The sequence below is a fragment of the Diplotaxodon limnothrissa genome, linkage group LG2, assembly GCF_057381915.1.
Source record: "Diplotaxodon limnothrissa isolate DT_005_m linkage group LG2, D_limnothrissa_male_GT1.1, whole genome shotgun sequence".
Classification (NCBI taxonomy): Eukaryota; Metazoa; Chordata; class Actinopteri; order Cichliformes; family Cichlidae; genus Diplotaxodon; species Diplotaxodon limnothrissa.
In genome coordinates, this window is record NC_140597.1 from 35,867,294 (window position 1) to 35,894,709 (window position 27,416).

The 27,416-nt window shown below is 44.0% G+C and overlaps 2 protein-coding genes across 3 annotated transcripts in view; one reads left to right on the forward strand and one right to left on the reverse strand.

The window, feature by feature from the left end:
- Positions 1 to 9,362: 9,362 nt before the first annotated feature.
- npas4a (neuronal PAS domain protein 4a) lies at positions 9,363 to 13,314 on the forward strand. Of its 2 annotated transcripts, none has more exons than XM_085372598.1 (8): positions 9,363 to 9,537; positions 9,988 to 10,151; positions 10,242 to 10,344; positions 10,433 to 10,742; positions 10,871 to 10,980; positions 11,142 to 11,277; positions 11,397 to 13,162; positions 13,286 to 13,314. In XM_085372598.1, the coding sequence occupies exons 1-8, from the start codon at positions 9,363 to 9,365 to the stop codon at positions 13,312 to 13,314; spliced, it is 2,793 nt and encodes a 930-aa protein (XP_085228724.1). The 2 variants fall into 2 exon arrangements, with proteins under 2 accessions (XP_085228724.1, XP_085228732.1); XM_085372606.1 differs by having other exon boundaries at positions 9,991 to 10,151.
- A 5,104-nt stretch (positions 13,315 to 18,418) lies between these two features.
- mrpl11 (mitochondrial ribosomal protein L11) overlaps positions 18,419 to 27,416 on the reverse strand; it is a 79,148-nt gene continuing 70,150 nt past the window's right edge. The window contains exons 4-6 of the mRNA XM_085372640.1: positions 25,387 to 25,480; positions 24,851 to 25,010; positions 18,419 to 18,636 (exon numbers count right to left, since the gene is read on the reverse strand). Coding sequence (XP_085228766.1) covers positions 18,522 to 18,636; positions 24,851 to 25,010; positions 25,387 to 25,480 — 369 coding nt within the window. The 3' untranslated portion in view covers positions 18,419 to 18,521. The remainder of the gene's footprint in view (positions 18,637 to 24,850; positions 25,011 to 25,386; positions 25,481 to 27,416) is intronic.

Genomic DNA, 27,416 nt, shown 5'->3' on the forward strand with positions numbered 1-27,416 from the left:
GGTACATACCGTGCAGGGGCCTGTCCTTCCATGATGGTTCCTCGTCTCCCTCCTCTTTCTTGGGTTTCTGCTGCCTGAGGTATTCACTGAGCACTCGGTCAGTTGGGGCCATCTTCCCAATGTATTCTGGGATGTTCGTTGTCTCATCCTGGACTGTGGTGCTGACACTCACCAGTCCTCGGCCCCCTTCCTTCCGCTTAGCGTACAGCCTCAGGGTGCTGGATTTGGGGTGAAACCCTCCATGCATGGTAAGGAGCTTTCTTGTCTTTATGTCAGTGGCTTCTATCTCCTCCTTTGGCCAGCCTATTACCCCAGCAGGGTACCTGATCACGGGCAGGGCGTAGGTGTTGATGGCCCGGATCTTGTTCTTACCATTCAGCTGACTCCTCAGGACTTGCCTGACCCTCTGCAGGTACTTGGTGGTTGCAGCTTTTCTAGCGGCCTCTTCATGGTTCCCATTCGCCTGCGGGATCCCCAAGTACTTGTAACTGTCCTCTATGTCTGCAATGTTGCCTTCTGGTAGTTCAATCCCCTCAGTTCTGACTACCTTCCCTCTCTTTGTTACCATCCGACTACACTTCTCCAGTCCGAACGACATTCCAATGTCATTGCTGTATAGCCTGGTAGTGTGGATCAGTGAATCCACACTATATAGCACTACGGTGCTATATATATATATATATATATATATATATATATATATATATACACACACACACATATACATATATCACCGACTTTCAGCTTGTTGTGTTTGTGGATATATGACTGACTTTAATTATTAAACATTCGCACATAAATAAGTGACGTCATATTCAGTACTTTTGACAGTTCACTCTTCGGCCGCTCCATCTTATTAGGGAAATTCCATATACATGAATGTAAATTTCAAAACTCAACCCCATCATTTAATTTGTTTTTGATTGAAATTGAATATTACGTAAACTCTCTTAAATTAACTTCCAATAAAAAAGGTTTATCATTGATTGAAGTTCATTCAGAAATGTTTAAGGAATGAGCTGTACAACTTTCAAGTACAAAGTTGTTATGAAGTCTGTCACCCCCCCCCCCCCCCCTTTTTTTTTTTTCTTTTTTATCCTTTATTTATTTATCCTTCTTATTTCATTGTACTGTATATTGTTACTCTTATTTGCCTTGTATGTCCACTGTACAAACTGAACTGGAATGACTGACTGTTCGCTTTATAAGTTCAATAAAGTTTGGAAACAAAAAAAACCCCTCTTCGGCCGCTCCCTTCTGCCGTATTTTGCAGCAAAATTATCCACACCCACCGCCGCGCTATAAATTGTGGGATATATGGGACCACGAAGCGTGCACCGGACCACGCTTGATATTTGGGGAAATCGACGGCGCATTTGGAGTATGCATTTGAAGTACACTTCAAATTGGGACAGCCGTCGTCGCGTGGCGGTGACGTAACCGCTCTTGAAATGCGTACTTCAAGCGTGCAGACCCTGAATTGGGACACAGCCAAAGACAATACAGGGGAGAGTAACACTAACTACAATGAACAAAGAACACCATAATCTTTCAAAATAAAACAGGAAACACAGAGAAATAGACATGGAGATAGAACATGAACTTAACCTCACCAGAGACATGAAACATGACAGGTAGACACACGGACCAGGGAGAGATGACAAAAGGGACTAAGAAACCAAGGACTAAACTGCAAACTAGAAAACAACTAGATGCGCTAAACTACACATGTGGATATAAAACAAGCATTAGAACTTAAACCCTGGGCCTCATGGCCCAGTACCGTGACAATCATCAAAATAGCGTTTTGTATTTACTGGTGTTATGTTGGTCTAATTTAAAATAAAATGTATTTTGTTATCTGAATCCTTTAAGTGTGACAAATAGGCAAAAGTCTAAGAAACCATTGAGGGGGCAAATGCTTTTCCCACACACACACACACACACACACACACACACACACACACACACACACACACACACACACAACTATAGGGTGATAATCCACTGAAGCTCCTTTTGATAAATGTGAGTGGAGATTTTCTACATAAAGCCAACCGTTTTTAGTAGCTTTTTTACCCATAAGGACGGCATTTTGTATTTACCCGTATTATCTTTCTCTATGCTTGTCCAAGATGATTACTGAAGAGCTAAAACATCACTGAGGTGGGGGGGGACAAAAAACTCACAAAATATGATTTAGACTCCAAAAGAGATTCATAAACCAGAAAAAAACAAAAGAGCTTTAGTAAAAAGTTAGTCATAATGAATATGTGGATAAGGAAATGAAAAACACGATGTACAAAGACTGGTGCTTTAAGCATAAAGGGTATTAGAAATGAAATTATCCACTATCAGATTAATTTGCGGTTGAATCGACATCCCAGAGTGATTGTGTACTCCATCATCCTTTGTAAAGTAAAAATAGAAACTTTTTGTAGTTAAAGATTGTTGTCTGTCATTAATTACTTTAACAAGTAATTAATGACAGACCACAGACTTGTTTATGGGCTAGTTAATGATGCAGCAGACTTAAATGTGTTATCTGCTTAATGAATTTTTAACAAGAAGGACGAATGAAGGCGTAGTTATGCTGAAAAATCTGAATATTTTACTTTCTAATAGCAGATGACACCAAGATTCAGAGAACCACAATGTGTGCACTTTGTAAAGCAGAATTCATTACCTCATGGAAACCAAAACATGGGAGGTTTGTGTAGTTTCTGAGCCAAACTGATGACAAGAGAGAGAGAAAATGTCTTCATATGAGATTACCAAAGAGGAAGTGAAATGGCCATGATGCAGCATGTGGTTACTCTGAAGGGAAATGTCAGGAAAGTGAGAGCTTGTTTCCTCAGAAAGTGGCATGGGTCAATACAATAAACAACCTCTTTACACTAGCAGAGGGAAAGCTTTCGATTACAGCTGGAGACACTTAGAGTATTCTTCCAGTGTAATGCTGTTTACCAATGCTGCACCAATACGCTCGACATGATGTGAAGGTGGGTGACGACCTATTCTGTTATTAAAGGGCTGCCTTAGCATTACCATCCCAGCGGGACAAGCATGCAGATTACAAAAAAGCGTTCACCAGTGATATTTTCAGTAAAGGGAGTGGTTGCTGATGCGGTTGAGCTCCTAACACTGTTATCAGCGGGGTCAGCGGGGGAGCTGGCCCCAGGGAGGGGTTACCTGCCCCTCCCTTCCTTCCCTCCCCATCTCCAGCTGACTCCCTCTTCCCGCTCCTCCACAACCACCCACACATGCAGGGCCTTGGAGTGGGGGTATGTCACCAGGGTGCAGGGGAGGCTACCCCCCCCCCCCCCCCTGTCCCCTTCTGGCTGCCTCTGCCTCAATTTTATCCCACAACTTAGACATTCACATTATTCACACTCTCATTACACATACATATAGGATCTTGGGGGTGGGCACAATCACGGAGTCCAAATTACCATCAGGGTGTTTACCTCACCCCTGACGTCGTTGCCCACCTCTCAATTTTAAATACACTTAGTCATTGAGGGCTAGCAGGAGGGACTATGCGCTTACCTGCTGCTCCTTGGCAGGTAGCTCCATGCCCTCCTGGGTTTTAAATGCACCTTAGAACACACATGCATCAACACTACAATGAGTGGGTGGAGGGAGGTTTGGAGTCTTCTCCCACCCCCATTCTCTGCGGCCTGCTGGAGCGGGAGGGCTAGTAGGAGGAGTTGGCCGTCCGACTGCGGTCTGGGGTGTGGGGCCTCCCTGCTGCTGCGGAGTCGGGGTGGTCTGCCTCTCCCCACCGCAGGGAAAAGGGTAACACCACCTGGGTCTGGGTGCAATTCCCCCCTCCAGGGGCAAGGGTACCTAGACCCGGTTTGTAGAGTACGCTTGGGGAGTGTGATTGTGTGTACAGCGTCTCTTTATGTCTGTCTCCACGTTGGTTGAGTGTGGAGTGAGTGCATATGAGAGCATGAGGGTGGGAATGGATGTTTGTGTCTGTGTGTGCCTGTATGTCTGTGTCTATATGTCAGGTTGGGTATCAGACGCCACCTCTCTGGGGACACCTCAGGCCCTCCAAGGTTTGGAGGCCTATCTCCACCCACCACCACTTCCCCTGCCGGTGGCGGACTCCCTCAGGTGTCGGTGTGTTGGTGGTTCTTTGTGTCTGGGGGTGGGCGTCCGGGTACACACCGGCTCACTCCTTGGTGGCCGCTTGTCGGGGCCTGGGGCCTGGGGCTCGCTCGGGCCCCTTTGGAGGTGGGGTGCCCCCGGCCTCTCGGCCTGGGGCTCGGTCACTCAGGCGCAGCTGGGGGCCGGCGGAGCTCACGGGCGCGTCACTGCAACTCCCCCTGGCTTCTGCTCCGCGGCTGCTGGGCGAGCCCTCATCTGGGACTCTCCTCAGCTCTTGCTCGAACAGTGGCGCGGCTGCCCCTCTGTTGGTCTTCCATGGTCTCTTGTGTTCTGGGGGCCTCTGGATGTCTGGAGTTTTGATCTCCTCCATACCCGCTTCACACCCTGGAGGACGGGGCTGTGGCCCCCCCACACTCCCTAGCAGATCATTACATGGAGAAACCTTTGGAATGCAAGCATGCTGATCCACACAGGTATGCACACATGGGTATTCACAGACGCGGACTAAAGCTTTCTTGGCTGCTGCCTCAAAGCACACTGTGCGCTGTCTATCTTGCGTGCTGCACAATATCGTTTATTATTTAGTAAATATTGATATCTATGACTAGCTAGTTTATTGTGATGGTGCTTTGTTTTCTCTATTATTATGTTGCTCTTTGTTGTTTGCTGTCTCCTCTGTTTGTTTTTTTTGTTTGTTTGTTTGTTTGTTTGTTTTTCTCTCCATACAGGTGACCCAGGAGTTCTTTTTTTTTCTCTCTCTCTTCCCCCCCCTTCTCACCGTCTCTTCTCCCCTTTGGTTTTCTTTCTTTCTCTCCCCCTCTTTCTCTCATTCATTCCCCCTGTCCTATTTATTTAAAAAAAAAAAAAAAAAAAAAAAAAACCACTGTTATCTGCTCAGGAAATGTTCTCTGTGTACTCTATATGGACAAAGATATTGACTTTGGATGTCACTCCCATCCAAGTGACATTTTTTTCAAGGAAAGCCATGCATACTTCAAAAACACAATGTGTTGCCTCTAATACGACAGCATGGTTTCTTAGTGGGAGGGTCGATGTGCTGAACTGGCCTGAAAACAAAGAAGACCCAGGACTGTTGAGCAGCTAGAATCTTATATTAGACAAGAAAAGAAAAACATTTCTCTCCCAAGAGTCAAGCAGCTGGTATCCTCAGTTCCCAGATGTTTATAGGCTGTCATTAAAACGATGGTAAACATAGCCCTACCCCACTTTTTTCGAGACATGCTGCTGCCATCAAACTCAACATGCAATAAAATAAATGTTTTACTTAAAATGGCAAATTTTCTCAGTTTTGATGTTTTCTATATTCTATTGTGAGTAAAATGCGGGTTTATGAGACTTGAGAGCCATTAGATTTTATTTTAAATTTACATTTCACAGCGTCTTAACTTTTTCTAAAGTCCACCAACAAAAATAATCTTGTGTTTGTAAGAAATATCTCTGGCATCATTCTTTGTCTGTTTTTTATTGTGATAACTGATTTCTAGAGAGATTTTTTTGTGCGTTTTGTGATTAGCAAAAAGGAAAACTATGTCTGTAATTTCCTTGTAAAACCTTGTGTTGTTTAGAAAATTCAAACAGAGAAAGACGGCAAACCTTGGTTAGAAATGCCCTCCATGCCATGAATGAACTGAGTCGCTGGGTCCAGAAGGATCCAGATTATTTTATGGTACTTTCTTAAGAACAATCAAAACAAGGCATTTGAGGGTTTTTTTTATTTTTATATTTCAGTATATGTATTTGTGAGGATATGAAAAAATGTTTAATTTTGCCCCAATTTGTAAAAGTAAAGAATTGTTCTGAAGAACACACAGTCCCAAAATTCTGCACCTGGAGTGATACAAAAAGTCTTAAAAGCTCAGCCAGCCCACCTTTTAGTATAATTGTGGTGGAAATCAATCAATCGGTGAATAAAGAAATAGATACACCAAAACATCCTCAGTGGAGACAATAAGATTGAATCTTGATGTAGTACAAATTGTAAAACTGCTCCTCACAAACAAGGAATTTAGACTGTGTGAACTGTGGCAATGTGCTCAAGTTGCTCAGAGCTAAAATGAATGAAGTCCACATCTACAGTTTAAAAAAGTCTCACCGTGTGTCCAAACTGACGCTGAATACAGCACATAACATAGTTTTTAATGTTGCCCTCAGGACATGTTCATTTTAACTAATCTTTTTAAAACTCACCTTTCTTCAGTGTTCACGCCGAGGTTAGCAAATCCAGAAATCACTGGCTGGATGACATTTGACACATCAAACAAAAGGTTATGTGACACACTTGAAACAAAGAGCATGACTCACATTTAGTCCTTTACTCTTTCTCTGACAGATCTGCACTAATGAATGAGTGTGATGCTGCATCCAGAATAGCCGAAAGGAAAACTGATGTCACTCTCCTGACATACTGTGGCCACAACCTTAACAACAGACTGTTGTCTGATGTATTTCTCCCTGCTCTCGGGGCGCTGCTCACCCATGTGATGTGCAGCAGAGAGGACAAACTCATAGCTCTCATTTTTATGGCTTCGGGGTTCTTTTGGGGGGAAAAGACAATAAATTAAAAGTCTACAAATACAGAAATGTACGCACAGGGGTCAATTTTAGAGGAAAACGGTCCATTTAACATACCCTTAGGTGAAAATCTGTACTTAGATGCCACCAAATTACAGAAGTGGAACCAGTGATGGAAACACAGCTACAGAGGAGGAAGCAGATGTGTCTGAGCCATCCAATAAGAATAACAGAAGGTAGACCTACAAGCACCTGAGCACGGGAAAACACACACACACACACACACACACACACACACACACACACACACACACACACACACAGAGGAGCTGAAAGAAATACAACTGAGTGTCCCAAAAAAAAGAGAATTCATCAGTGAGATATCCTCTGCGGGCTGGAAAATGTCGCAGTGGGTAAACAGTGGTTTCAAGATCTATAGACAATCTATCTAGTGGAAGATAAAACAGATCAGGTTCTGTATGCATATGAAACATATCAGTGCGCATGCGCGCGCGCACACACACACTGCACTTCAAAGAGCAATTCACTGATTTACATTAATTTCCCGATGACTAAGGCTGCCCTATAATCAAAGTCTTGCCCCCTTAAATTTAACGACTGGCGTTATGGGGGACTATTCTTTTGTCTCTACAGTGCGACCTTGTAGACAGATTTATGTCTCCGCAACACGAGTAATACAAGCAAACGCACACATACACGCACACATATACTAAATATATTAAAGTCGATTTTCGATCACCTTCGAAAAGTGGCTTTGATAGTCGTAAAGAGAGATGTGCCAAATTATTCTCCCCAGCCTCTTACCAAACCGCTCCCGTCTATCACACACAAACATCAGAGATAAACAAAGACATACAAACGTGTATATGTGCATGTATGTGTGTGGACGGCAAAACAGATCCAGCTGTGATCGGCTCCGCGACTGCAGCACATCTACTACAGACCGATTCCGGGGAGACTGAGATGTGAAATCTCTCCTCTATAAATAGGGACGATCGGAGCCGGGTGCGGGGGCGCGCCTCGCAGTCCTTGTGTCGGTCAACGGTGAGGTCTATTTTTAGAAACAGGCGCTGCTTACCTCACGTGCAACCGGAGACCGGGTTTGCAGGTTGCGCAACATTGGCCCGCGTTTGCGCGTGCGTTGAAATTATTCATGAGTGCCATTCATTAAAAAGACTTCACTTTTCATTGAAGAGTTCGACGATCGTCACAGCAACTTTTAAACAGATCAAAGAGGAGAGAGGGATGAGCCCACACACACACACACACACACACACACACACACACACACACACACACACACACACACACACACACACACAGTTAAATGGTTATAATAACGTATAAAAACAGTCCTGAACACATGTGTGAATCAATGGTTGTGGGGGTTCTTGCAGCAGTCTGTGAGCAATATCGTCAGTCTTATTACAAAACAATCAATCTACATAATAATCTAAGGATCAGGGAGTACCCCACGCAGGCACATAGGATAACAGAAAGACTTCGCTTCCGTGGATGTCCTATATTGAAAAGATGGTGGGAAAAACGCCAAAGCTCGAATCTTAACAAACAAAATGAAATATTTGTAGCAAAACATGCGATACATCCACATCTAACAGACTAATTAAATCGGTGCCGTCAACAGATTTTGCTCAGTTTTATGCGGCGACGGCCGCTTCATATGCTCGGAAAACATTTCTGTGCATTAAACAGGAGACGGAGACGGTGTGCGGCAGCCTTGTCTCGATCTCACATTTTTCCGATGCCGAAAGCAAATGTGGTCAAAAATGAAGTGCACCCATCAAGCACCTGCCGTTTGCCCACAGGTCCGGGGCAAACAGGTATCGGCGGGTATAGCCCATCTCAGGTGCCAGACATATAAACACAGAGACCTCTTTTCGTATTCAACCCAGTCTTCCCATCCCCCCTCCTCCTCCCTGCACCCCCTCCTTTTCCTCCCCCTCCAATACACCGGAGTCCGGTGACTCCGTTTACGTTTTACGCTTGCTCCGCCCCATACTCGGTTTTGTCCAAATCGGGCTTTTTGCGTCGCCGGAGCTCCCGATTTCAGCCCTACGTCATCACCGAGTAGAGGGAAGAGCTGACGTCGAGGAAGAGTCACCGAGAGGAGAGGGCACGGGAGAGGGAGGGGGAGAGTTTCACCATTGCTAACACAGATATGAGACATATCTATCCACCCCATGGCCCCCTCCTTTCTTCTCCACCCCCCTCCCTCCGTTTTACGTCGGTGTTGGTGCGTTGGGAGCCCCCCTGCTCCGACGGAGTCCCAAGCTATATAAGTGACCGGCGAGCAGAGTCCCCCAACCAGATTTACGGGTTCCGGACTTCTGTGCAAGAGACGGCTACTATAGCCGCCGATTCACCTGCACTCCGAAAGGAGGGACAGACATCCAGCAGCACGGCCAGCACCCGAGCTGGACGCTGCGGCGGAGCTACAGCTGACAAGGACTGGACGGGAGAAGGTTTTAAACCTTGCTCTGGAAAAGAAAACAGCTGAGATGAAAGTCCGATCACATACCTGAGAGCTTTTCCACTTTTGCCAACTGTCTCTTAAGAGATCTCGAAGACAGGGATCCGCCGAGGCACGACCTCAAACGGCAACACTCCGCTCGCAAACTCTCCAACTTATATCAGGAGGAATTTCGATATTTCACCGCCGCAAAGCAGCCACAATGTACCGCTCAACCAAGGGAGCATCCAAGGCTCGACGGGACCAGATCAACGCCGAGATCCGGAACCTGAAGGACTTGTTGCCCATATCTGATGCAGATAAAGCGCGTCTTTCGTACCTGCACATCATGTCACTGGCCTGCATGTACACCAGAAAATCCGTCTACTTCACTCAAGGTAAGAATGATTTTTTCAAAAATACATTTATCTATATACATAAAATAGACCTGTTGATGAATCTCATGTTCTGCTGCATAGACTGACTGCATCTCTCACAGTGGCGGAATCAACAAGTGTTTCGGTGGTATCGAGGAGCTTTTGTGTTTATATAAATGGGATTTGGAGGGTAAACTGTGAATCCGTGACTCATTGATTTAACGTAAATAATCGTAACTAAGGTTGATAACAGCGTTTAAACGGCACTTTGTCGCTGTCCGTGGTGCTGAAATGCCTCAGCATCCTGAGTGCTCCCGCGGCGCTCTCCGTGGTGCTGAAACACGCTGCGGCATCTGCGTTTACTATGCGGAGATCAGTCACATTGTGTTCTTTCTTTCTTATTAGCTACATTAACAAATATCATCCCCTGTTTTTTTCTTCCCTCCCTTCCCATCTTCCCCTTTTCTCCAGAAGCAGGAGCTGGTGTCAGTCTCGAGGAGGGCGCGGGGTTTCTGTCTTTTCACGAACTGTCGGAGTTGATGCAGGCGCTGCCGGGCTTTTTGATGCTGCTGACCGGAGAAGGGAAGTTTCTGTACCTGTCAGAGAGCGTCTCCGAGCACCTCGGACACTCCATGGTGAGTCTACACACGGTCAGTGCCTTAGCAGTTCAGCAATCCCGAGTTTGGGATTCGTAACTAACGTGGCTGTGTGTGTTTCTTTCTCAGGTGGATCTTGTGGCACAGGGAGACAGTGTGTATGATATCATCGACGCCTCAGACCACTTTATCATGAGGACAAATCTGTCAGCGACTACATCACTCGAGACCGGTAAGATAAATGTTTAATCTTTTTTTCCCCTCTACCTAACACTGACAACCAAACGTGATGCTTAATAAAGCTCTCATTTCCCCTTCAGACCGTCTCTTTCGCTGTCGCTTCAACACCTCCAAGTCCGTGCGGAGGCAGAGTGCCGGAAACAAACTGGTTCTGATCCGAGCTCGCTGCCTTTCTCCCCCCTCTACTTCTCCTGCCGCCGGGTCTTACTGGACCTCCAACCCCGTCTGGGTGTGTTTCTGCTCTCCTCTGGAGCCACACCCGACCCGTTCCAGCCCCGGGGCAGAAAGGGAATCGACCTCCACTCCTCCCCTGGCCGATTCCAATTTATTCCTGGCCTGTTTCCACTCACAGCATGGCCGGGACATGAGGCTGCAGACAGCTCAGGACAGGTGAGTTCCCACAAAATAGCATTCCGTCTCCCACCTGTTGCTTTAATGTGAACCGGAATATGTTTATGAGATAAAGTGGTGAAACATTATCCCGCTAACACATCGCCACCCACTCTCTCCGCCTGCAGTGTGAGCGCCTATCTTGGCTTTGATGTGACAGCTTTAAGCTCCCGCTCCTGGTACAGCCTCCTCCACCCACAGGATCTGTCACATGCCTCTGCTCAGCACCGTAGCCTATGTAAGTGTACTCTTCACACATACTTACCAGTTACAACCAAACATGCCCACACACTTACACACTTTTGGCGCGCTGTGGCACATCCACACACTGAAAAACACTATGATGATTAATAGGATTACAAACTAACGCCAACTTGTGCTGCCACTCTTTTTCAACAGTGAGGGAAGGAGGAGAGGGCAGAGCTGAAATGGTGGTGCGCGTGCAGGCTCAGGACCAGTCGTGGGTTTGGCTCTACATGGTTCTTCAACTGCAGCCTGGTGAAATCCCCATCAGCAGCAACAACTACATCATCAGGTATTTACTAAACCAAACACCACTCATCAACTTTGAGATAAAAAAAAAAGTTGGTAAATGTGATCAAATCCCGCCAACCTAACTCCTCGGGTCTCCTCTGTTTTCCTTTTATCTCTCAGTGACTCTGAAGCTTGGTCAGTGCGCCAACAGCTCAGCTCAGAGCAGACACAGCTGACCCTGGTCCTGAGTACTGGGACGTCTCAGCAGGAGAGCCTAAGTCTCCAGTCACCAGAAACACTTTCCAGCCCAGACCAGGTGTTCACTCCTGGCAGCAGCGGCCTGTCCGGCCAGTCCTTTGACTTCAGCACTGCTGGCTGCAGTGTGGGCTCCTCTGATGAACCAGGGAGCTCTGCTGCCGAGGCCATGCAGCTGGAGGGTGACCCTCGCTCCAGTATCTCCTCGCTGGAGGAGGAAAGCTTCTTTCAGCAGCATCCCACCGAAACCCCATCAGCTGCTTCCTCCCCCACTCCAGTCACTGTTGAAACAGTAGCAGACTTAGACTTTTTAACCCAGAACATTCTCCTGCCACCTTCCTTCCAGCTCGACCCTCCACTGCCAGTTCTCCCCCTGCCTCTCCCCCCTGTGCCCACCTCACAAGCTCAGCAGACTAAAGAGTTTGTGTGCACACCCCCCTACACCCCCCAGGTGGGTGGGGCTAGCTTTCCTTTTGGCGAACCCCTCTTCAGTTTCGACCCCACAGGCACCACTACTCCTCCGCCCTCCGCTACGACTGCCACTGCCACCACCTCCTTGGCCCCCTCGGCATCCTCCACAGCCCCGCCAACTACTGCCTCCAGCCCTGCTCCTCCCACCACCCTCTCTACCAAACTTCCTCTTGCACTACCTACCCCATCTACTGAACTCCTCTTCCCCATCGAGCCCTGCAGTGTCTCCCTGTATGAGAAATTGCCCCCAACACCTGACAGCCCCGGAGATGGGGACTGCACAGTGATGACCCTTCCTGAGGTACGGGGTCCATTGTATGTAGATGTACCACTGGGGCCCCTCCAGTGCCCCCCCGAAGGCCTCCTGACTCCCGAGGCATCACCTGGTAAACAGCCTTGCCTCTCCTTTTTCTCCCTTGAGAGGGAGAAGGAAAGGGCGGAAATATCCCTTCTAGCTCAACACATCAGCTCCCTGGCAGAGGGATTCTACCTGGATCCACTCTTGTCAAAACTGTCTCCTCCCTCTGTATCACCATCCTCCTCCCCTCCCTCCCCCTTCCTGTCTCCAGCCATTGAAACTGCTGATTCAGTCCACATGCTGAAAGAGTTTTATCCCATCAAAGCGTGGAGAGGTCTGGACATCCCCATCTTCCTCGACGATGATGATTCTCTGTTTGAAGAGAGCATCCTAGAAGCCCTCCTCCAAGATGAATTTGCTCCTTCCCAGTCACCTGGCCTCTCTTCCCCCTTGACCTCCCCTATGCCCAATCCCTCGAGCCCAACATCTCCTCAAACCCCAGTATGTTGGCGCCAACCCTCCCAGTTTGAGGGAGTGGGCCACGTCTGTAGCGTCCAATCGGCGCAATGTAACTCCATGGCTGGGTGCGGGGCGACTGTGGCTGCTGAGGCCGGGGTGAAGGCGGAAGGGGAGGGGCTAGCGGAGGAAGCAATGGAGATCGAGGTGGTGTCATCTCCTGTGTCCTCTTGCTCCTCCATCCCAGCTTCCCCTCCCCTTATCCTCACTGCCTCCCCCAGCCCCACCACCTCCACACCCATCGCCTCGCCCACGCCCGCCGTGTCTTGCACTCAGTCCCTCCTGGAGGAACTGGCCGTCCTGGAACCCATGTTTGGGGCAGGTGCCTCGATCGCCCCTGGCTTAGGGCAACAACCTGAGTTGTATCAACTCCAATGTCATCCATCGCCACAGTGCTTCCACAAAGGTAAGAAGCTTTCCCTCTCCTTTGCTCTTTTGTAAAATCTCAGATTTGTTTAATAAGACAAAACACAAATGAAAATGCCCCACTGATTGTGTCTTTCTCTCTTTTCTCTTTTCTGTCTTTCAGATGGGAGTGGAAGTGTTCCTCCGTTCTAAAATAAGTCTGTGACTTACTTCATTAAGTATGGCATATTGTCATATTTTGTGGAGATCCTTTTACTGAAAAGTAAAAAATATTTAAGTGTATAAATATACATAATGTATATACAACTTAAGGACTTTAACTCCTACATGTCTCCGAAGAACAAAGATTGGCTTTATATTTTTGTTCAGTCATTTATCTGTATACTACAACAAAACTGGTGCGATTTTCAACATGATGGTGCAAAACTACGTGGACCCATAACTGACTGGGTTCTGAGTCCACGTGGTGTCTCAAGCTTCTCTGTTACATGAGCTTCAGATATGATCAGGCAGAGACACCTCTCTGAAGCGCTGTATAACTTCCAGATGCGCATTTGTATTCACTCGTAGTGAAAAATCTGTTGTGAACAAAAAATGGGAAAAAAAACCCCCAGAACAATACATTTCTTGTTATTTCAAAGGACAGATGATCTAGAGGACTTTTGCCTGACATGCAGCAACGCAAACCCAAACCTCAAACGTATTGAAAGTCAAATGTTTACAATTTCTTTAAATCCTTTAGGATGAACACTGTCAGTTCACCGAAAAACTGTCTGAAATCTTCTTTCCAGTCTTCAAACCTGGAAGACAGCTGTTCCTCACAACCTTCAAGGCGACAACAAATCTCCAAACATATTCAACAAAACCTGAGATACTTTGAGCTTTGAGTTTGCGACTTCAGACCTTTAACATTTCATATTTATCTCTCCATCTAAAATCTTGTGTATCAATGTGATGTGCAAACAAGAAAAAAAAAAAGGAAAAAAAAAGAAAACATGTGAGGAGATCCTGGCATGTGAAGATCTCAGTATTGTTGCCGGTGTCCCATTGCTTTATGAGATGCAACACCAAACAAGAGATTGTCTGGAAGTTTGCCGGGGCTCTGATCATGCCACAAATCCACTGCTACTTTGTACTGTACATTAGACTCTGAATGTGGGCTCTTCAGGTCCTTCCTGGCCTGATGGCAGTCGGCTGGATATTCTTGCAGCATCAATATTTGAAATGCTGGCAGCTTATAGCGGCTCCTGTGTGCCTGAAATGGCCCTGACCTGCTGAACTCTGAACTCTTTATCATGTCCATTCAACATGGACAGTTGCATCGTTGCTCCACTGGAGCGCGGTGCAGTGAGGCACAATTGACTATGTGAATGAGCGATTCTTCTTTTTTGAGAGGGGTTAGAATACAAAAGTTTTGTTTTAAAAAATAAAAATACGGACGGGGTGCTATTTCTATTCAGTTACCAAGCGACACGGGTTGAGAATGGTACAATTCCCATGGTGTCGACATGCTCACGTAGAGTTGTCTACGGTCAAGTAAAGGATTGATTCCTACGTTCTAGCTATTAAAGGCTAAGTTACTATACATGTGTAAAATTATATAATTGTATGTGTGATATTTGAAAACAAAAACAAAAAAGATGTTAATGCATATGCATTATATCTGTGGATGTAGGCATATGTTCTTTTCAGAAAGGTTGTACACATTTGTACATTTGTATGAAACAGTTATTGGTCTGTACATATAAGAAAAAGATTTTTATTGCATAAGATGGAATATATTCTAAACATCTTACTTACTGCAGTATGGACATTGTGGACCAGTGTTCTATTGTGATGCTTATAAGTGTATTTGGTTGTCATACAAATGCATTTATAATAAAGTGCACTTAATGCTGCTGATGCACTTGTGTCGTCATAGTCAAGCCCCCCTGTTCCTCCCTCAGCCACATCATCATCATCATCATCACCATCATCATCCCACCATCCCTGCCTCTTCTCCTCCCTCCCCCCTTTCGCTCTCCTCCATTTCTTCCCCTGGAGCGAGTTTCGCTCAGCAACAGCACTGACGCACACACATGACGAGACAGAATGAGACACTATCTGACTCACACTGACGCACACACTTGGCATCGAGGTTTTTGCATGCATGCTGGCACACACGGTTGGCCTCCCACTTATGATGCACACGCACACACACATAATAGTAGGCATATGACCCCCCCGCCACCCCTCTTTATAAATCACAGTAGCCCACATTCACTGATGTACCTGCAACTCTGTCAGCGCTTGGCGTGGTGTAAGACTCCATATATAGGCATTCCTGCTCAAGTGCTCTGACTGAAACAGCCTCCCATCTATTCTCAGCTTCTATTCTGAAGGATCAGAGAGGGGAGGGCTGGAGAGAGAGGGGAGACAAAGAAGGAGTGAGCAGAGGCTAAAATTAGAGGTACAGTACGGAGGGATATGGGACAAACTGTCACACAGTGGAAAAAATGGACATAACCAGATATGACAAAACTGAAAAATAACAAACATGCAAACATCCATTTGCTGCTTTCTTTAAATCATAATACATATATGATTATTTATATAAGTGAATATAGATGGATGGATCTTTTCCTTTCAGGTCTCACTATCAGTGCCACGAAGCAGAAAAAATAAGCCTTTAATGTACACGTTGAAGCACAGGCTTAAACATCCACCCTTTCTCTGCAAGTGAACATTTTGTTCCACTAGTACCTGCTGCAGTGTTGATGATGGAGGTGAGTGGAGGGAGTACAGCAAAGCTAACTGCTGCTATCTCCTGGCAAAGACAAGCACTGCAACAAGAGGAGCATGCTGTGTAGTACAGTATACGCTGTGGATGAAGCCATGCGAGAAAAGAGCTAATGAGGAGAGAACTGTTTTATATTTCAAGCTAAATTAACCAAATCAAATTCCAGGTGCAACTAAGATCCAATCTCCACTGTTTAACCTGGAGTATAGACACAGCTAATGTGAAACTGGATGATAAGGGTGGTCTTATTATTGCATTATCACAGATTAAAGAGTATACTTGGATACCAATATCTTTGTGATATACACTGATGAGCCACAACATTAAAAACTTGTTATTATTATCGCGTTGAGCAAAGAGAGATGTCACCTGGGGGAATCTGTGGTGTTTGGGACTGCCAGCAATAGGCTGTTGTGGGTTGGAGGGTGGGGCCTCCACCGATCAGCCTAGTTCATCATATATTAGATTGGGAGTCGACCTGGGAAGTTAGGAATCTAGATCCACATCATCTCCACTGCTTCTTGGTGGAGATATTTTCAGAGTCACCATAGCAGAGCAGAGGGAGGTCTCAGCCTCAGTGGAGGGCTTTTTGGAGAAATGTGGTTATTTGTTAAAATAATATCAATATTAATCCCAGAACCCAATTAGAACCATTCAGCATTGCATGATATGGAGTTGCTCTAATTATTATCACCTCATCGGTGATCAGTGTGTGCAAAATTCACGCATAAAAAAAAATACATAAACAAGCAATTACTCCTCTTCTAGCAACAGCCAATGATTGCAACTGTTGATCATTTCTGCAAGTAACCATGTTTATTTCTACCTGAGAATATACCTAGTAATTCTTTTAATTATGTTATTTTTTTGCTTTTGATCAAAAAACATGAAATAATGACATTTGAAAAAACAAAACAAAAAAACAACAACAATTGCTAGTCTCCAAATACAGCTACAGTGTACCCCTGTGGTCATAAAGGTTCAGGAACAATACTCAGGTAGGCTGTTAGTGCTAACGCCACTCAGTATTAAGGGGTCCAAAGTGAGGCAAGAAAATATCCTCCGCACGATTACAGCACCAGCAGCCAGAACCGTTGATGTGAGGGAGGACGGCAGGATGATGCAAGGCTTTCATTCTGTCTTTGCCAAATTCTGATCCCACCATCTGAACGTGACAGCAGACTCATCAGATCAGGCAACGTGCTCAGTCTTTTGTCCAAGTTTTGGTGAGGCCATCCAAATTGTAGCCTCAGTGTCCTGTTCGTATCTGACTGAAGTGGCGCCCGGTGTGGTCTTCTGCTGCTGAGGCCCATCTGCTTCAAGGTTCAGCATGTCGTGCATTCTAAGAGGCTACATACCTTAGTTGTAGTGAGCAGTTATTTAAGTTTCTGTCCCCTTCTTATCAGTTAGAAGCAGTCTGACCTCTGGCATCAAGGAGGCATCAACCAGAGAACTGCTGCTCACTTAATATTTTCAGTTTTTCAGACCACACTCTGTAAACCTTAGAGCAGGGGTCCCCAATCCCAGTCCACGAGGGCCGGTGTCCCTGCAGGTTTTAGATCTCACCCTGGGTCAACACACCTGAATCACATGATTAGTTCATTACCAGGCCTCTGGAGAACTTCAAGACATGTTGAGGAGGTAATTTATCCATTTAAATCAGCTGTGATGGATCAAGGACGCATCTAAAACCTGCAGGGACACCGGCCCCCGTGGACTGGGATTGGGGACCCCTGCCCTAGAGATTCCTGAGAGTTATGCTAGTTTATCTTGATTTGATAGAATAAAAATGAGGATAAAGTAAAGTAATAATTTAGGGTTTTAAAACATCATAAATAAGCAAAAAATAAAAATAAAAAATCAAAGTAAAAGGTCTTAACTTTAAATTGCCTGTTATGTTCCATGAGCAGTTCAACAACACAGTAGTCGACAAATAAGTACAGATAAACGAAAGTATTCCTCATATTTTACGAGCTGAATAATTATAATTTTTGCTCAAATTATTTGACTGACAGTTACACCTAACGAGCTGTGTCAGCACTGGCAGACCAAACACATTTAAACAAAGTTTAAGGAGTTAAAAGTCATTAATTTGAACAACAGAAGTTTGAAGAACGATAAGATTCGTCTGAAAGTCAATAATTCTCTCACCGCCCGAGGTCCCTGTGATTTGTGCAATAATTAATGTGCTGAACCCCTCAGATCCCTGATAGATAGAAAAACATTTGAAATGCGCAGGAAACCATATGCACAACCTGTCAAATACCCAAACTGCCTCCAGAAGTGTTAATAATAGATAATAACATCAAAGAGACTGAATATACAAATCCTTTCATGACAGAGAAATTACATTTTCATTAGATGAGCTGGAAGGAAATTAATCACGCGGGCTCGTAAATATTTTTAAAATCTAACTGGGTGTTGTTGCTGAAATGTAGGCGATGTAAACGCTTAAATTAAGCTGTATGCCATTAAAGGGAAGTTTTAATATCAGAAAGACAAGGAAAGGGTGTCGTGTAACACGTTGTGTTTATTAAGTTCAGACACACACACATTAACAGTGTTTTTGCATGAATGTATAAAATGAATATAAAGAGAAATGCAGGGATGTTACAGGACTTCATTTCTTCTTGCCCGCTAAAGCTTCGGCGGCAGCGGCTGCTGCTGCCACAGCGTCCGCTTTCAACTTCTCCTCTCGCTGCTCCAGGAAGACTTTGTACTCATCAGCTGATAGACTGGAGAGGAGGATGAGGAAGAGAGAGAGAGAGAGAAAAGGAAGATTGGAGATGAGGACAGAGATACACCCTTATTTTTTAAACTTGACAGGAGAAATCCTTCAGCTATCTGCAACATTAACTCCAAACCCCTTTTTGTTTTCAGTCCCCTGAATGAAAGAGCACCGACTTCTCTCGGGGCTCACCACAATGCAGCAGTGTTCAGCAACCCATCCAGGGAAAATTTCATTGTACAAAAAGGCAGAGATACCAATTTCTTCACTGACAGTACTCCCAATAAATCAAAATGCACTGCAGCCACGAGACAAGTTAGGTTCTAAGCAAGGCAAGGCAAGGCAAGGCAAGTTTATTTGTATAGCACAATTCAACAACAAGGTGATTCAAAGTGCTTTACAGAGACATTAGAAACAAGAACAAATAAAAAGCATGATTTAAAATTGATTAAAACAAGCAAATAAACTAACTAACTAATTAACAAACAAACAAACAAACAAAACAGTATATAAAATCAAAACAGATAAAATCAGAACAGTAGATAAAATCAGTAGTTAAATGTAAGTTTTGAAATTTAAGCTTAAAGTGTGGATTTGGTGCTTTATTCAAATGCAGCTGAGAACAGGTGAGTCTTCAACCTGGATTTAAATAAACTGAGTGTTTCAGCTGATCTGAGGCTTTCTGGGAGTTTGTTCCAGATATAAGGAGCATAAAAGCTGAATGCAGCTTCTCCGTGTCTGGTTCTGACTCTGGGAACTGATAAAAGACCGGATCCAGATGACCTGAGGGATCTGGATGGTTCATACTGGGTCAGGAGGTCATTGCAAGGGGGAGAAACTGATTCTGGGAAAAATACAGCACTATTAGCTGAAGTAGAAATGGAAGCGGCAGAAGCAGATGATAGAGCCTGAATACTAAACTACGTTATAAAAAAAAATATACATGAAATGCTGTGCACGTCATAAATGATAAAGATCTTGAAGGATAAAAAGAAACGCAAAGCGAACAGGTTTGTGTCGCTTCGTCTAAAAGCAATCCAAAGCAACACGTACAAACTCATAACATCCCATTTTTTCTCTGATTTGGCACTTTAAACTACCTCTACAGTCACTATAAACGACACGCCGTGCTTCGGCATGCTGCGTTTGCAGTCAGTATATGGAAAAAAAAACACGTTTAGTCGTTTTATTCTAACAGAAACCTCTGCAGCCTTGGAATCAAACTTTCATCCCACACAGGAAACAAATCACTTCTCTCCAAAGGTCTACTAGTTATTTTGTGTTTTCAGGCTTGTTTGCGGAGCTTTTTAATGACCGTCCACACTTCTCTTTTTTTCCCCCCGCAGCTGTGGGCAGCTCCTCCACCGCCTCTCTGAACTACATTGTGGGTGAGCCCATTAAGAGCACATTGGAAAATCAAGGGTTTCTGGTATGCATACTGACTTTGAGCATATTTTGCTTTCATAGTGTAATCATAATACACACTCAGAACCCAATTTGCAAGTTAACCCTTTAACACCTGGAGCAAAAACTGAGCGTTTTAACATGTTTCTCTTTGTACTGTAAACTACTAACGCTATTTGTTTTCCTTAAGCAGTGAATTTGTAATTAGAATTTAAACAGAAAACAAAATGTAATTGATTTAACTATCACACCAGATTGTGCCTCTTTTTTCACTCAAACATTTGGGTTTCACATTTTTCACTATGGAAACACCTTTGCGCTTAAAAATGAACTGCTACCGCCCTAACCATGTAGTTTACAGCAAGAAAATTCACTTTCTTTTAACATCGACTCTTTACTTCCATGAGGAAGAAGACAGCTTGGGTGGCACAACCCAATAACTGGTTGTGCCGCCCTTGGTAGCAAGAACTGCCATCAAGTGTTAGTGATGTCCTACAATGGGTCACTCTTCTTTCCGGAATTGTTTTAATTCAGCCACACTGTAGCGTCGTTGGGCACGGGCAGTGTGTTTAAGCTCATACTAAAGCACCTCAGTTGGATTTAAGTCCAGACTTTGGCTAGGCCCTAAGTCATTTTATGTTATTGCCATCCAGAGGTGGACTTGCTGATAATTTCCTGCTGTGTAACCGTGTAATGCCTGCACATTCTCCTTGAAGATTTTCTGCAGAATTCACATTTCTGGAATTTACAACAAGAATTCCAGGTCATGAAGCAGCCCCATACCATTACACTACGACCACCATGACTGTTGGTATGAAGTTCTTTTCGTGAACTCAGTTTTATGCCAAATGTAACAAATCTTCAAAGTTCAACTTTTGGGAAAGGAATAATTCCCCAAAAGTCGTTGGGATCATGAGGATGCTTTTTGGCAATGATAAGCCTTTGTGCTCTTTTTTGGTCAGCAGTGGTTTTCTCCTTGGACCTCTCCCATGGAAATCAAGTCTCTTCCTTATTGTTGAATCATGAACTCTGACCTTAACTGAGGCAATTTGGGACAACAGTTCTTTAGATGTTGTTCTGGGTTCTTTTGTGATCTCCTGGAGTAATTTTGGTAGGTCACTGCTCCTGTGAAGGTTCATAACTGTTCTGGGGTTTTTTCATTTGTGGATAATGGATCTCACACTGTGGTTCACTGGAGTATCAAGACCTTAGAAATGACTTTGTACCCCTTTCCAGACTGACAGGTGTCAAAGACTTTGCTTGAGTTTCTTTAAATTGTGACATGATGTGTTTCTTTTTGAGATTTTTTAGCCTCCTTCACTTTGTCAGACAGGTTCTATTTAAGTGGTTTCTTTATTAAAAAAAATCTGGTAGTAATCAGTCCTGAGTGTGGCAGGTGAAAGTGAACCCAGCTCTCTAAAACAACAACAAATTGGTTAATCACAATTAACTAATGAGTTAGCAAAGAAGAAAGAAGTTGTTTTTTTCACACCAGGTTTAGATTTAGCAATCATCATTTAAAAAATGCATTTACTCAGGTTATCTTTGTCTGATATTAAAATTAGTTTGATGATCTGAAATATGTATTTGGGACAGATATGCAAAAACCTAAGAAACCAGAAAGGGGGCAAATACTTTTTCATCGTAGCAGCAGCCAAATCACGTCAGTCACAAACATTCAGAATAAAAGATCATAGTTCAGCACTGAATGCCAGGTGTGATGTGATACACTGGTTGTAGATATTGTATAACAGTGTTAAGTATTCAAATGATAACCCTGGAACCCTGCTCGATTTATAGTTTTTAACATTTTAGCATATTAGCAGGCTGTTTCTGCACATTTTTCTAATTTGTCTTAATGAAGTCTAATTGTGTAATGTGCAGCTGCATTAGCTCGATACTCATTATTAAAGGACTAGGGGCTTTTACAGGTCCGTGCAATGACTCACCTCGCACTGCAAGAAGGTCTCAGGTGTTGGGTTTCAGTATGTCTAATAGCCAATCAAAAGCACTCCAAAAACAACCCTACGGTGACTGTTTGGAGCCACTGCAAACAATGTTCACAATGTCTGCTGTCTCTGTGTGTCTGACAGAGTCAGTCTGGCATCCAGTGGCCACATTTACAGCATCCACAGACTCTATAAAATGATGTCCACCTTGACATTACCCACTGGTGTTTGAACACTGGTTTTGAAGCCTTGAGCTGAGCATCTTTGTTTTTAATGAGTCCAGACGTCAAACGTGAGGGATGAATCTAACTGAGAACCCGAGGAAACCGCAGACTCATCCAGCAGCAACCTGTCAATCACCAGGTAAGCGAGCGGCAGAGCACATTTCGCTTCATCGTCTGTTTTCCTCCACAATGGGACTTTAAATTTACATGGAGCATTAAATAAAAATTCAAACTCTTGATTAAAACGATACATTTCTTGCATTAATGTACTAAGCTATAAAATCAAGTTTGGAGTATCCTGCGAGTTATTTTTTTAATCATCTCATAAACACAATTTTAACAAAATCAGAACCTCTCTCTGGGTTTATATCTTTAGCTGCATCTTTTCACAAATGTTGGGATGCAAACATGTGCGAACGTTGTCTGGTCTTAATGTAACTGCATATAATGTTGGACTTCATGTGTTCTGGGTGTTAGAAGGCAAACAAGCAGCTTAGAAGGAACTTTTTGTTCTCTGGGTTTTTGGAAAACAAAAAACAAACTGTATTAAGCCGTTAGGATTATGTTTAGAGTCTGCAAAAGTTACCGCTGATAGTGTTATGATGTGGAGTCTGAACCATGGAGGCTTCCATTAGTGACCTCTGTCCACATCTACTGCCAGCACTGAGCGCTGCTTCAGTTGTTTGAATCTCAGGAGTATGATGAGTGGCGGTCGACTGAGAGGACTGATGAATATCTACCGTGATAAGTGAACGGATGCTGAGGCCGTTTTGTTAGAGTCTGAAAATGTAGCGACAAGAATGCACTTCAAATTGGAAGGAAACCGTTTCATTGGGTCTTTGATTGTGTTATTGTAGCGGCTTGGTTTGTCTTACAAGACAGCATGATGTTGCTGAAATCCTGCTTAACTGCACATTTCTGCCTTTCTCTATACCCCCATATGTTACAATGTTTGACTGGCTGTTGGACTGTCGTGTTGGCTGCTGTTGTCTTTTATAACGTGGATGCTAACAAACCCCCCCCCCCCAAAAAAAACCCCATCCTAATAAGTAATAGGGTTATTTTCTCATAGTCTGCTATGTAATCTAAATTAGTTTCTCCAAACAGATGAATCATTCCCTTCAGGTCATTAGAAAGACTGAAGGTTGAGCACGAGTTTAGCTCACTGGGTGAGTAGGCGACCACATGCCTCTTGGGTTTGAGTCCAGCCCTCGACCCTTTGCTGCATGTATCCCCTGCTCTTTCTCCCACCTTCCTTTGATCTTCACTGTCCAATAAAGGCAAAACTGTCTAAAAAAGTAAAGTTTAGAAGGAATGCAGACTTTTCTTCAATTCGGACACTGCGGTAAGGAAACATTTCCTACTTATAAAACAGTGTTTCCTGTTCTCTCCAGGTTGCAAACACCCGATTTCAGATTGCTGATTGCTTTTTCACTGCTGTCTCTTCAGCTTTTATACTGGGCCAAGGTCACAAACACACAACTGTCAGCCAACTGTTTTGGGAAAAGGCAATGTTCTTTATTCATAAGTTAATGTGAGCTACAGATTGATTTAGTGCAGGGTGATGCACAGGTTGTATTACTCTGAAACAAAACCCAGCTTTCCATCTTTTCCATCTGTGTCCTCACAGTGTGACCAATGTCGCCTCACTGAGGGGGTCCTCGCACATCTTCCTTGGTTCTGCCTGACGTTATGCGAGTATTGAATAGAAATTTTCCAGTGTTTGTCATCCGCCTTGTCCAAAGACATTAAACCCAACAACATACTGGAAATTTCTGGATGCTCTGTAGAAACCTTTTAACTTTCATATCCAGATCGCTCTGCTTCTGTGAATGCTGGTTGCCAATAAACTGATTCTTTTCTTCTCCACCCACCTTTGCACACTGGAGATGTTATTTGTTATACAAATAGAAGAATTACCTGTGTGTAAACCAAATACTCAGGGTAGATTTAATAGGATGTGGGGGCCTGTTCTTGATATATTACCTCTCACAAGCAATGAGCTTTACTTATTTCTTAACCCAACAGTGTACGGAGTCCTTCTTATATATTTTGGTTATTTTCTGTTTTCATAATGTCAATACTCCGTATGTATTACCATCTGGCACACTCTTGTTTGTTCACTGCTCTGTGTCTGTTTACGGCAAAAATAAATAAATAAATGAAATGAAATGAAATGAAATAAGGATAAGGATATCAGTCTGATCCTGTCTGAAAAACCTAGATTCGGTGTTGTTGAAAAACTGCTGATCTTTTTAATTCCCTTCTACATTATCCTGCGTTCAGTTTGCCGTGCATCAGTGGGTTTGCACTGGATCCTAACAGGAGGAAGTTTGGAGGAATCTAGCAAGAAAGGATCAGTACTCTGGATGCATTTCACCCCACTATGTCAACAGCTTTTCTTCATATGTTTTCAGAAGTTTTTCACCTCACAGCAAACTGTGGGCAGTTGAATTCCCAGAACTGAAAAGCTCGGATGAAGACTTAAATTCCCCTGCCTGCTTTTCTCCATCTGGTACTCTCACTCTTGTTCAGCCTAACACTTGTTGGGATTCTTTCACTGCACTGAAACATTTGATTTGTGCTTCCCGATAGCTCAATAAAATGAGATTAGAAGTACACCAAGTACAGAATTGGTACTTACTTGTTGACAACCTTAATGCCCAGGGAGCGAGCTGAGCCGATGATGCTTTTCACAACCGTCTCAAGGGAGGCGTTCCTCATTTTGAAGCACTCGTCCTGAGCTTTCACCTGTGCGATTTCATACACTGCTCTGACGGACACCATCCCCGCCGTCTCGTGACCTTGACGCACACACAAAACAGAGGGCGAAGCATAAATAAAACAATATAAAATTCACTACATGTATCAAGAAAGGTTGAAGGAGGGCAAAGCGAGTTGGAAATCTGTGTGCACAGGTGAGTACGTCGGCGTTGCAGGAGTCAGCTGAAGGTAGCTTGAAGCATAAAACGTGAAAATCCATAATTCTCTTTCCCTAACACACCATGTTTGCCACTTCCCACCTCTGCCGCAGCGTTTCCCCATATGTCATGAATTTAACATCAATCGCAGCAAAGCTCAAATCCGAGTCCATGAAGAGACATGTGTCCAGAACAGGATGCGCTCAGCAGGTGAAAACTTTAGTAAGAGCAGATACATGACTGAGGCAAGACCTCTCACCCGTCTTTCCAGCTCCTTTTGCAATTCCTGCCGCTTGTTTGAGGAAGTAAGACACCGTGGGCTGGCCGATCGTCAGGTCATACGTTCTGTCAGGCTGAGAGGGAAAAAGAGAGACAGAGGAATCAATATTAACACCCATGAAACCCCTGAGAGTGTGAATACATGAGATTTTGCAGAATGTATAAATATTATTGTAACCAAGATTTTAACATCCTGATTTTGACCCTATATTCGGTATTGCTTTGTGCTTTAGGACAGCCAAAGTACATGGGACAGTGTTTAACAGAGATCATAATTATTATTTCCCCCAAATTAACACCAGTGTGTTTTCATCCCCCTGGAAAAAATTAAAATACTGGCACCAAAATCCTATGTCACCCCATTCTTGAGTTATCACATTCAGAAACTCTGAGATTCAAACTCGTCCAAGATTTTTAGTAGATACAGCTACAGTTAGGGCTGTTCGATATAACGATATATATCGGATGACGATATAAAAACGTCTATCGTTTCATTTTACGCTATCGTTTGTTTCGTGGTGTCGCAAAATAAACTGTTTACGGCAATATTTTTTCATGGTTTTGATGGTCACTGTAGTGGCTATATTAATTTCTTAAAGTTCTCTCTTTCTCTTATATTTTATATAACCACACTATGGACGCACAAGCGCCTGTTTTCATGTGTTGTGGTTAGCAACAACGACGGTAACAGCATCGCGTGTCTGCTTGTTTATGTTCCACATAAACCTTTCACAATAAAGCTCAAGATCCTGTTGAGACTTTTCAAAATAAACTGAATCACGTGAAAGAGCAGCCGTCAAGTGTTAGAAAATAAACCTTAGACTCAAACGTTAGAACAGGCTTTTCCCCGCAGCACGTCGTGTAATAAATACTCACAAAGAAAACGGCGGCTGTTACAACTTATGTCTAAAAATGTATCGTTTCATGCATCGGTTAAAAACACTCGACTCCAGCTACATGAGGCGCAGCTGGAAACACTTCCCGCAAGTCGAGCTGCCCGAGATTCACAGAATTTACAGAAAATGTTCCATTTTTGTGATTTATATCGTTATCAGGACGATAGAATTCTTATATCGGGATATGAGATTTTGGTCATATCGCACAGCCCTAGCTACAGTATCAATTTGAAGCTCCTACATCACCTTGTTTTTGAATTATCACAAACTTGGATGTTGGCAGGGCGATGACATTAAAACACAGTACAGCCTTTAACAAGCCTAAATTCATGAAACGACTTCATGCAGCAAGAGAACTTTAACCATGATGTTATGGGATATGCACAGCAATGGCGTGTCCAGCGGGGTGGCCTGGGGGGGCACAGGCCACCCCCCCAACCAGACTGGCCACCCCAGGTGCCACCCCAAAGGCAAAACAATAAAATTCAATCAAATATCAAATGTCCGATTATGTTTTCACGGTGACGCTCAGATATCCGAGTGTAAGTGAATGCAGCATCGGCTTCTGCGCTATGTGCATCACGTTAGCAAAGGTAGGAGAGCCAAGCACGAAAGACGGCACTACAGGAAACAATTTTTCGGTGAAAGAAAATGAGGACAGAATAAATGTCCCGGTAAGTAATATTAAGTTTGTTGAGTTTAGTAAACTTCGGTGAAATTAGAATACCAAGGAAAAAAATAACACTTAAAGAATTATTGCAGCCGTGGAATATTTCAGACAGTATGCTACAGAGGGGAGCTAACATAAGAGTTATGAGTTATAAGATGTAATCTAAGTCGTAACATTGCTGTATGGAGCTGCAGATTTGGTTGCAGGTTAACATAGCTGGACTGGCCATCGGGCTTATTTGACTTATTTTTTATTTTTTTTTGTAACGGCATGAACAATGAGAGGTGGTGGATTGGCCAGATGCAGGTCGATGTGTAGAAATAACTCCGTTGTTTGGTGGTGGCTATGACGGGGCTTCCACAGAGGCAACAGGTGGATGAGGGAAGGGGAGGCAGGAGGAGAGACCCGAAGCAGCCACCAGTCCGAGTGTCAGGTGAACTGAAC